The 10946-nt window shown below is 46.9% G+C and overlaps 1 protein-coding gene across 1 annotated transcript; it reads left to right on the top strand.

The window, feature by feature from the left end:
* Window positions 1-3566: 3566 nt before the first annotated feature.
* On the top strand, window positions 3567-5057 carry LOC118096469 (D(1) dopamine receptor-like). Its single transcript, XM_035138349.3, has one exon. The coding sequence runs from the start codon at window positions 3567-3569 to the stop codon at window positions 4926-4928; it is 1362 nt and encodes a 453-aa protein (XP_034994240.2). The 3' UTR covers window positions 4929-5057.
* Window positions 5058-10946: the final 5889 nt, after the last annotated feature.

Here is a 10946-nt window from a genome sequence, read left to right as displayed (position 1 = left end):
ATGGCCTCCCTCTTGTGTGAAAACCTATTTTTTCCAAGCTTGTTTGGGAAAAATGGCAAGTTTTCTACAAGTCACATACAAAACAATTTAATTCATCCAGCAATGCTTGAAAGGTATCCACTATTCTGACGAGCAGAAATTTAGGAGGGGGTGGGGAGAGAATAATAACTTTCATAGCATTTTACCAGCATCTGTTGACATGGGAAAGACAACACACAAATGGAGATCATGACCAATTTTGGAACACTAAAGCTCAAACAAGGCTTCCTGCTTTGGATATTAGAGATTTATTTTGCACTTTGGAGCCACTGAAAACCAAAGCACAGGCCAGGAGTAGTGCAGCAGAATGGAGCAATGGGTCTGCTGCCACTTCTGAAGACCTGCCACTCACAACCAGCCAGGATAAAAGAGCAGAGCAAATATTTCCTACTTCCCTTTGCTGTGCCAGCTCTAGGCTGCTGCAGAAGAGGTTCTGGGATCAGTCCCCTCTCCAAAAAAATGGCCTTTCCATCTCTAGTCCATTAGTCCATCCATCTCCTAGTCTCCCCCCCCCGTAATGCCCCCTTTGGGGTCACCCCATTTTGGCTGGCAGTGGCACTTTCAGCAGACTTTGGGGGGGGGAGGGGGTTATGTAGCCATGAAGCCATGACACCTCTGCCTCATCGTAACTCCCTCCAGCAGCACAGACCAGAGGTCAGGATTGCCCTCCACAATTTGCAACCATTGCAGTACAAAAACAGTTGTTTTTTAATCGTGTTGTCAGCAGTTCCCACACTCAAATTAAATCCAGCTGGCTTCTTATTTTAAAGTCAACAGTTTTTCACAAGATGTCATATCAGTTTCACAGCTCTAACTTTTTTTTTTTAGTTGTGGCTGTGTCTGCTTTAATCACCAAAAGGGGTGTGCTGGAAAGTGACAACTCAGACAGTATTTATTATAAAAGATAAGATATAAGATAAGATATAAGATATCTTTATTGTCATTGTCCCCTTGCGGGAACAACGAAATTACTCGGTTGCTACATCCACAAAAAGCTAATTAAAAACAGTAAATATACTACAAAATAACAAGTAAAATAAGATGACTTCAAAGTCCGGGCTTTCCATTTAAGGCCAAAATTGCTCTAGAGAAGAAACTGTTCCTGAGACGGCTCGTTCTTGCCTGCATTGTTCTATATCTCCGTCCCGATGGCAGGAGCTGAAAGAAATGGTGACCAGGGTGCGTTGGATCTCTTGATATATCTAGTGCTTTTCTATGGCACCTGGTGGTGTAAATTTGTTCTAAGGTGGTGAGTGAGCAGCCAATAATGCTCTCTGCTGTTTTAATAATTCTACACAGCCCTGCTCTGTCCTGGGAAGTACAGCTTCCGTACCACACACATAAACCATACGTGAGCACGCTCTGTATGGCACAGTGATAGAAGGCAAGCAGCAGCTTTTGTGGAAGATGGTTTTTCCTTAAAATTCTCAAAAAATACAGTCTCTGCTGCGCCTTCTTCACAAGCCCCCTTGTATTAACACTCCAGGATAGATCCTCCTGTAACTCAATGCCTAGAAATCTAAACGTTGTTACCCTCTCCACACAAATTCCGTCAATCAAGAGTGGCTGGACCTCGTTCTTCTGTCTCCTAAAGCCCACCACAAGCTCCTTAGTTTTCTTTGTGTTTATGAGCAAGTTGTTGACTCTGCACCACTCTGTCAGCCGCTCCACCTCATCTCTATACTCAGTTTCACCCTCCTTATCAGAGATGAGCCCGATCACGGTTGTGTCATCTGCAAATTTGACAACCCTATTTCTAGGGTGGGCAGCGACACAATCATATGTATAAAGAGTATAAAGGAGCGGACTAAGCACGCATCCTTGTGGTGTTCCTGTGTTAGTCCTAAGCATGTTTGACATATAAGGGCCCAACCGGACCCTCTGGGAGCGATCTGAGAGAAAGTCCAGTATCCACCCACAGAGTGATAGCGGGAGCCCCAGATTTCCCAATTTAGTTATCAGACGTCGCGGTAGAATGGTATTGAATGCCGAGCTGAAATCTACAAAAAGCAGTCTATAAATCTATAAATCTATAAAATCTATAAAAAGGTAAAGGACCCCTGGATGGGTTTTTGTACTTGTCTTTACCTATCTCCACTTTCCTCTGTTTTTGCATCTTAAGCTACATGATCAATGATGAATAAAACCACCGTCTTTTCTTTTCTTTTTTTTCTTTTTTTTCTTTCCTTTTTCTCCTTTCCCTTTTTTTTTCCTTTGGGAAAGGAGGATTAGAAATACGATATGAAAAATTGTAACAAACAAATGTAAATGTATATGTATATGTATGTATCTGTATATGTATACAAGCATGAAGAAAAATGTTCAGGTTTGGTGATGGGAAAAAACAAATAAACATCATTCCAAAAAAAACCAACCACCGTCTATGATGCAGTATTTTCTTATTTAGAAAATAAGTCTGATAATTATCCTCTTAAGTTTCCACAAATGTGGCCACAATTGCCACTGTTGTTGTTGTTTTATAATAAAAAATACATATTTTATTTCTATGTGATTTGACCACACCTATGATTTTAACGACGGTCTTCTGTATAGCAGGCAAAATTTCAACAGGTAAAGCTTCCTTGCTCGCAGGTTTTTCGTGTCAGTGAAAATTGCACCTACAGAATTTGTGCCTGTTAGCAGCTCAGCAGGGTGCAGTGGGGGGGGGTGCGGGGAGGCAGGAATGGAGGCACATCAGAGGGCACGACTGGCAGGACAAGAGAAGAAGCTATGGGGCGCGGGTAGGGGTCCGACGAAGAAGGACTGAACTGTGTACCATCAGTTCTGCTGAGCAGGCACAGCTGAGCCCTGGCATCTCTGCATAGCTGCCAAGTTTTCCTTTTTCTCACGAGGAAGCCTATTCAGCATAAGGGAATTTCCCTTAAAAAAGGGATAACTTGGCAGCTATGCATCTCTGACATTTTATCCATTCGTAAACCTTGGCTGAGTGAAGCGATCCCGAGCGAGCAGCGCAAGGGGTCCCCGCAAGACGACCGCCGATCAATTCACAGGATCGCGCGCACGGACCCCTCCGCACGTGCTTCCTTCTCGCCTCCTGCCGCCGCCGCGCACAAGACGTAGGGAACAGGCGTCCCAGTGCCGCCCCGACTGCCAAACCCAAACGGACAGATAGTGCTTTCTCTGCCCCAACGTCTCCTCCAGCACCGGAGGATGCCCAGAAGCCCGGGAAGCACAGACGACGCTTGGATCTGACCGCGAGAGGAAGGCAGCGAGCGAGCGGCGTCGGGGAACGTTTGCCCTCGGATCCGCGTTTATTCCAACCAGCCAGCCTGCCGCTAACCAAGATCTCTCTGTCCAGGCGCCGGTTGGCGCTGCGCGAAGCTCTTGATGCGCCCCGTCCAGGCTCAGGATCGAGCGCTTCCCCACGATGCCTGCGGGAGCCGCAGCCACGTCTTTGAAGCAGGCGAAGGGGCCGCGGGGACCCAGTTCACTGGGGCGCGCGGGTGGCGGCCATAAGAGACCCTCCTCGACGGCGGTCGGCGCTGGGAGCCCCTGGGCGCCCTCTGATGGAGAACGCCTCCAACGGCAGCCAGGGGCCCTTGGAGCCCCGGGTCCCTGGCGGGAATGGGGTGGTGCTAGGCGTCTGCTTGCTCTGGCTGCTGGTTTTGAGCACCTTGCTGGGCAACGCCCTGGTCTGCCTGGCCGTCGTCCGGTTTCGCCACCTGCGCGCCAAAGTCACCAACTGGTTCGTGCTGTCACTGGCCTCGTCTGACCTGTGTGTAGCGCTGCTGGTCATGCCCTGGCAGGCGGTCACTGAGGCAGTGGGCGGGGTGTGGCTCTTTGGCACCCGTTTCTGCGACATGTGGGTGGCCGCCGACATCATGTGCTCCACGGCCTCCATCCTCCATCTCTGCATCATAAGCCTTGACCGCTACTGGGCCATTGCCAGCCCCTTCCGGTACGAGCGGCGGATGACCTGGGGCCTGGCCTCCGCCATGATCGCCCTGGCCTGGACCCTCTCCGTCCTCATCTCCTTCATCCCTGTCCAGCTCCATTGGCACAGAGCCGAAGAGCAAGGGGGGGCTGACCCACAGTTGCTACGTTGTGACGCCCGACTCAATCCCACGTACGCCATCACCTCCTCCCTGGTCAGCTTCTACATCCCCGTGTCCATCATGATTGGCACTTACACAAGGATCTACTGCATCGCCCAGACTCAGATCCGCCGCATCTCGTCTCTGGAAAAGGCCGGAGGGCTGGGGTTTGCGCAAGGGAAAGAGCCTGCCTCTTCGCTGCGCAGCTCGCTCTGCAAGGAAACCAAGGTCCTCCAGACGTTGTCCATCATCGTGGGGGTATTTGTCTGCTGCTGGCTGCCTTTCTTTGTCCTTAACTGCCTGCTACCCTTTTGTGAACCGAGGCCAGGCAGCGGGGTTTCTGGGCAAGTTCTCTGTGTCAGCCAGACAACTTTCCGCATTTTCATGTGGCTTGGCTGGGCCAACTCCTCGGTCAACCCAGTAATCTATGCTTTCAATGCGGACTTTCGGAAGGCTTTCAGCAGCCTGTTGGGCTGCCACCGCCGCCCTTGTTGGGCTCCAGGCAGGTCTGCTGTGGAGAGAGTCAACCTGAGCCACGAGCTGGTCTCTTATCACCACGACTCCTCCTCCCACAAGAGTGGAGGAGAGCCAGTTCCATCGCCTCTCCCCACCATTGCTGCCTGGCATCGGTCCCTGCCCCACACAGTGAGCTCCCAAGGAGAAGGGGAGAGCAATGAAGGAACCTTGCCAGAGAAAGGGACGTTGTCCTCACGTCAGGCTGCTCAGAGGAGCAACAGCAAAAACCTTCACCTGCCAGCTTTGCTCCCCTCTGAATGTGAGGCTGATGTATCTTTGGAGACTCTTGATCCCTTTGCAGAGATTACTGGGCACTAGAATCTCCACTGCCACATCCCAGTGGTATGGCAAGTGCCTATGTGGATGGGACCATGCAGTGGCCACAAAGGAACACGATCACATAAGAAGAGTCCTGCTGGTTCAGACTGAAGGCGTATCTAGTCCAGCATTCTCTTTCCCCACAATGGCCGGCTAGATGTGAATAGGAAGCCCACAAGCAAGACACGAGGGCTTTCACTGTCTCCTACTGTTGTTCTCCAGTGACAGGTATTCAGAGGTGCACTGGCTCTGATTCTGGAGGTATCACTTGTTGTTGGCATCTGTTTGTCTTAGGAGACAATGTAAGAGTGCGCCTTCAGGGTAAAGTCAAACAGCTTTAGTCAAACAGAGTTACAGCGCCTGCTGTGGCTGTAGACATTGATATAGATAGGAGAGACATGTTTGATTGCAGCTGGGACAGATGAAGGTGTCCAGTTTTGCTTCTACAGGTGCACCTTGGGGTTTCTCCTCTCTGTGCTCCACCCAGCGGTCATTCCTCCTCTGGTCATTGCTATGGATACATGGCCAGTCTGTCTGTCTCTAGGGGTTCACTATTACATGTTTATTAGCCACTAATAGCTCTATCTGCCATGGGATCATGACCTAACTAAAACAGCCGGCCCCGATCACTTAGAACCCACCCATTGGCACCCAGCTCATATGGTTGCATCCAAAGAAGTTTTGCATGTTTGCTCAGAACAGAAGTCCTAGCGTGTGCAGTGGGTACTATGCCTAGGTAAGTGTGTAATGGTTTGGAGCCTTAAACATTACTCCTGTCCTGAGTCTGCAACGGTCTGCACGAAAGTTCTTTCCTGCATAACTGAGTAGCGATCTTCTAGTCTTTCTCTTAGGGTGTATCTAGAGGCAATGGTAAGACTGAAGGTTGATTGTCTAACACAGACTTCCTCAAACTCGGCCTTTCAGATGTTTTGAGACTACAGTTCCTATCATCCCTGACCACTGGTCCTGCTACCTAGGGATCATGGGAGTTGTAGGCCAAAAACATCTGGAGGGCCAAGTTTGAGCAAGCATGGTCTAACATAAGAGCCATGATTCCCAACTCTGTGATGTGAGAGGAGCTGAAAGAGATATTTAAAAAACTGAAGTATCTTAATGCATTCATCAGTCTTTGGAACAGGAAGCCCCCATGTGCAACACTTATCTGCTCCCCCTCTTTCACTCTGCCAAGATATTGGTGCTGACACCATCCTGATCAGTGGCAGAGGAACCCTCTCCGTCACCCGGGGCGGGGCGAACCACCCAGTGACGCATGTGCGATGTCCGTACGGACTGCGCACGCGCAGCAGCCTGTATGATCACCACGTGAGTGGCAGCCCATACATATGCCCGTATGGACACTGCGTCAGCGGCGCCCACACTGACTGCATGCACGGCCTCCATCACTCTACAGCTAAGGGAGGGAACAGGCCATCTTGTCAACCTCCCCGGGCGGTGCCCAAGGCGGCCTGCCCCCTCCCCCCCTTTGTACACCCCGATCCTGATTGCCCTAAGCACAGGGTAGGGAACGTGTGGCTCTACAGATGTTGCTTTCGATATTGTTGAACTGCAATTTCCACCCAAAAGTAACCAACCATCACCTGTGCATGTGCAACAGCTGTCTCAAGTGCACACACTTCAGTTTCACTGCAAAGTGAATGTGGCTCATGTTTGCAAATGGGATGGGAGCAAGATAGGTATGGATTTCGGCAAATGCCATGTGTACATGGCTTCAAGCAGCACCAGCAGTGGGAGTGTACTGGAGCTACAGTAAATGTGTAGAAGAGCCTAAGGCTTTGATGGCACTGTTAGTTCCTGTTGTCGCAGAGCAGCTGTAGAAGGGTGGACTGGACTGAGAAAAGTATTATCATCTGCTTCATTACCAGGGATGTGAAGACAGGTGGTTAATTGCATGTTTCTGTACATATATAAATATGTGCGTTGACATTATGGTAATGAGCTGTATAAATTATGCCCAGGCGCAGTGCAGTAATTATTTCACATCTTACTGTGCTGCCCACAACTTGACTGTCATTTGCAGCAAGGAATGTAATATTGGGCCAGCAAAATCTTAACACTTTTTCCTGGTTGTATTCAGATGAAACCCAATCAAGTCATTATGTAAGTAGTCAGTTGGATATATTTCACTAAATGTTTTATATAAATTATATAAGATTAAAATAACTTTGCAAAATTATTGCCTACCTCTGCAAAATTGGAAAAGATTGCTTTATGCATATTGCCAATTTTTCCATGAAATAAAGTAATGAATGCTGACTTAGCAACAAAGTTTTATATCTGTTGAGTATAATTCTATACAGTTGGCTGCAGTTTGAATGTATGTTTGTTTTCTCAGAAATGCAAGGAGCACTCAGATCACCAATACCCATTTTCTTGCAAAAACACTTAACTGAGGGTATGTACGCATTAGCGGCTTAAACACAACAAGGTCACACACACACACACACACACACACACACACTACATTTCCCATTACTCTTGGGGAAAACCATTACAATTAAAGCAGAATTTGATAGGTACAGTATACATTGGTTTGACACAAAATGGTTGAAATATAACAAGGTGAAAGCTAGTGTGGGGATACAGAATATTAATCACTATGGAGCGGGGGGGGGGATTACAGTTCTTCCTGGATGAATGAAAGTGCCATGAACTTTGCTAGCTTTAGATACGACTGCCAGGTATTTCATATGCTCCCTTGGCCTGAAAGCCGAGATGAGTGATGCACCCCATAGTCAAATTCAACTGGACTTAACCGTCCAGGGGTCCTTTAGCTTTTACCTATAATTCTTCCAAATTAGTAGAACTGCAATTTTGAAAGTGAGCTCTACTTTGAGCAGAACTGAACTTACTATTATTATTACAGAAACAGAACTCTAGGAATAATTATCTAGACAGAGTTTCAATATGGGCCCCTGCTAGGTTATGTAGCAGTATGGCTCATTATACCGTTCCAAAATAGCAGTGATTCTTAAGAAGAAACTGTGATACATCCATCTGTTTCACTTGAGCTCCAGATGAACCTCTTGTCAAGAAACCTATCAACAGTTATGCCATCATATCCCAGTAGTCCCTCTCTCGGTCCCAAAGTGCATTTGAACATAAAGCAGATATGTGATATTAATTACTAAACCGAGCACAAAGATGACAACAACTGGGAGTAAAAACAAAAGTATTAAACAGTTCCCCTATCTGAGTTTTAGGGACATGAACTCATTGGCTGGATTATGTGACAACAGATCCTCACAGCTAGGAAATCTGTTGGGTAACTTTAGGTCAGTCATTGTCTCTTAGTCCATTTTACCCCACAGGGTTGTTCTTGTGAAGATAACAGGTGAGGAGAACACCACCCCAACCTCTTTTGGGAGAGAATAGGAGGGGGCGGGGAGAATAGGATACAATAATAGATATTTTTGTGGACGAAGGAGAGACCCACACTTGAAGGGGAGCACACACTTGCAGTTTTCCCTGTCGAGAGCCTGAGGGCCTGCCTCTTTCCACCTGGCCTAGGGCAGGGCCGGACTGGCCTCATAAGGACTGTTGCTGAGGCTGCTGCCCAGCAAGGACTGGGCTATTTGGGGGAAAGTTTTGTTGGGAGTTTTTGCTGTTGTCACTGATACTAATTGATATTAACTTTTTGAATCGTTATTTTTATGTGGAACTTTTTCAGTTTGGTTATGTAGTTTTTAATGTGTTTTATTTATTTTTATGACTACTTTGCTATGTTTGTAATTATGTACCGTAAATCTTTTCATATTGTAAGCTGCCTTGATCATTGTTTTAACTGTGGAAAGGCGGCATACAAATAAAATGATGGTGATGATGATGATGATTACCAAAAAAGAAAAGAAAGGAGAGTCCAATGAATGTTAAAACGCTCCCTACCCATGATCTGGATCAGGCTCCCATGCTGGCAATTTGAAGGAAAACAGAAGTCACATGTAGCTTCTCCCTGATCACCTTGATTGGGGTCTGAGCGTGCACAAACAGTACAACGGATATTTTGACACTGTGCCACATTGCACACCCTCAGTGGGATTCACCTGCAACCATGTAAGAACTGTCACTCCTTCCATCGCAAGGCACACATTTTTTCAGAGCAGACTTTGTGGTAAGCAATGAAAGAGTTTGCTGGCAGTTCTATTTGGTTTTTTTTTGCTAGAACATTTTTACTCCATTAATTCTGGCCGTCATATGATTCCCCACACCATAGCGAGCGTGTTTATATTTTGATCGATATCTTCACAGCTTGCGAGGTCTGTGGGAAGAAGAGAACAGGCTGTGAATATACCTCCACCTCCACATTTATCCCTGCATTCTCCCTGTTCCTGTCTCCTGATTCACCTTCACATATGTTCATCCTGGTCATGGAAATAAACTTCCTAGTTTCTCTACCAACTCAGCATTCCCATGCATTCTGACACCTGTGCATAGCTCCAGCAGCTGTCCTGAGCATCTATTTTGGTAGAAGGAAGAACATGCCTCAGCTGTCTAGATGGTGATGGTGATGATGAGGATGATATCACCTTGTGTGGTATGGAGAACCTGTGGCCAGCTGTTGTTGGAGCCAACTCCCATCAGCCACAGTCAGGGATGTTGGGAGTTCGCATCCAGAAAATCTGGAGAGCACTAGATTCCAAGCACGTGATTTAACACACAAACTATAATTCCCAGGATTATCTGAGGGAAGCTATGTCCTTTAAATGTGCATTAAATATATGCTGTGCAGAGCCTGAACACTTAGAGCAGCGAACAACTTCTCACAACCATTAATTTCAAGTAATCAGAGCAATCAGAGTCTCCCTGCTTATTTAACTTATATACAGAATTCATCATGCGAAAGGCTGGACTAGATGAATCCCAAACCGGAATTAAGATTGCTGGAAGAAATATCAACAACCTCAGATATGCAGATGACACAACCTTGATGGCAGAAAGCGAGGAGGAATTTTAAAGAACCTTTTAATGAGGGTGAAAGAGGAGAGCGCAAAATATGGTCTGAAGCTCAACATCAAAAAAACCAAGATCATGGCCACTGGTCCCATCACCTCCTGGCAAATAGAAGGGGAAGAAATGGAGGCAGTGAGAGATTTCACCTTCTTGGGCTCCTTGATCACTGCAGATGGTGACAGCAGTCACGAAATTAAAAGACGCCTGCTTCTTGGGAGAAAAGCAATGACAAACCTAGACAGCATCTTAAAAAGCAGAGACATCACCTTGCCGACAAAGGTCCCTATAGTTAAAGCTATGGTTTTCCCAGTAGTGATGTATGGAAGTGAGAGCTGGACCATAAAGAAGGCTGATCGCCGAAGAATTGATGCTTTTGAATTATGGTGCTGGAGGAGACTCTTGAGAGTCCCATGGACTGCAAGAAGATCAAACCTCTCCATTCTGAAGGAAATCAGTCCTGAGTGCTCCCTGGAAGGACAGATCGTGAAGCTGAGGCTCCAATACTTTGGCCACCTCATGAAAAGAGAAGATTCCCTGGAAAAGACCCTGATGTTGGGATAGATTGAGGGCACTAGGAGAAGGGGACGACAGAGGACAAGATGGTTGGACAGTGTTCTCGAAGCTACGAACATGAGTTTGACCAAACTGCGGGAGGCAGTGCAAGACAGGAGTGCCTGGCGTGCTATGGTCCATGGGGTCACGAAGAGTCCGACACGACTAAACGACTAAACAACAACAATCAGAGCACTCAATATTTCACATCTCATGCCCTTTTCAGATGTTCTGTATACCAGTACAGTATATGAAAAGACTCTTCAAAGAAAAAGGTGTAAGAAACCTCCCAGGAACCACTTTTCAGTAGCCCCTGCATTACACTATTAGAAGAGAAGGCACCCCTGCTTTTTTTTAAATGGCCACTAGGTGTCTCCTTTATGCTGAAAAATGGATGGTTGTCTCTAATTTGCTCTTTTGAATAGCTGATGAGACTATGAAAATAGCTCGTGCAGCCGTTGTATTAAATCTGCTGTGTTGCAAAAAAATGTAATTATT

The sequence above is a fragment of the Zootoca vivipara genome, chromosome 5, assembly GCF_965207765.1.
Source record: "Zootoca vivipara chromosome 5, rZooViv2.hap1.1, whole genome shotgun sequence".
NCBI lineage: Eukaryota > Metazoa > Chordata > Lepidosauria > Squamata > Lacertidae > Zootoca > Zootoca vivipara.
This window is presented reverse-complemented; position numbering and strand designations above follow the sequence as displayed.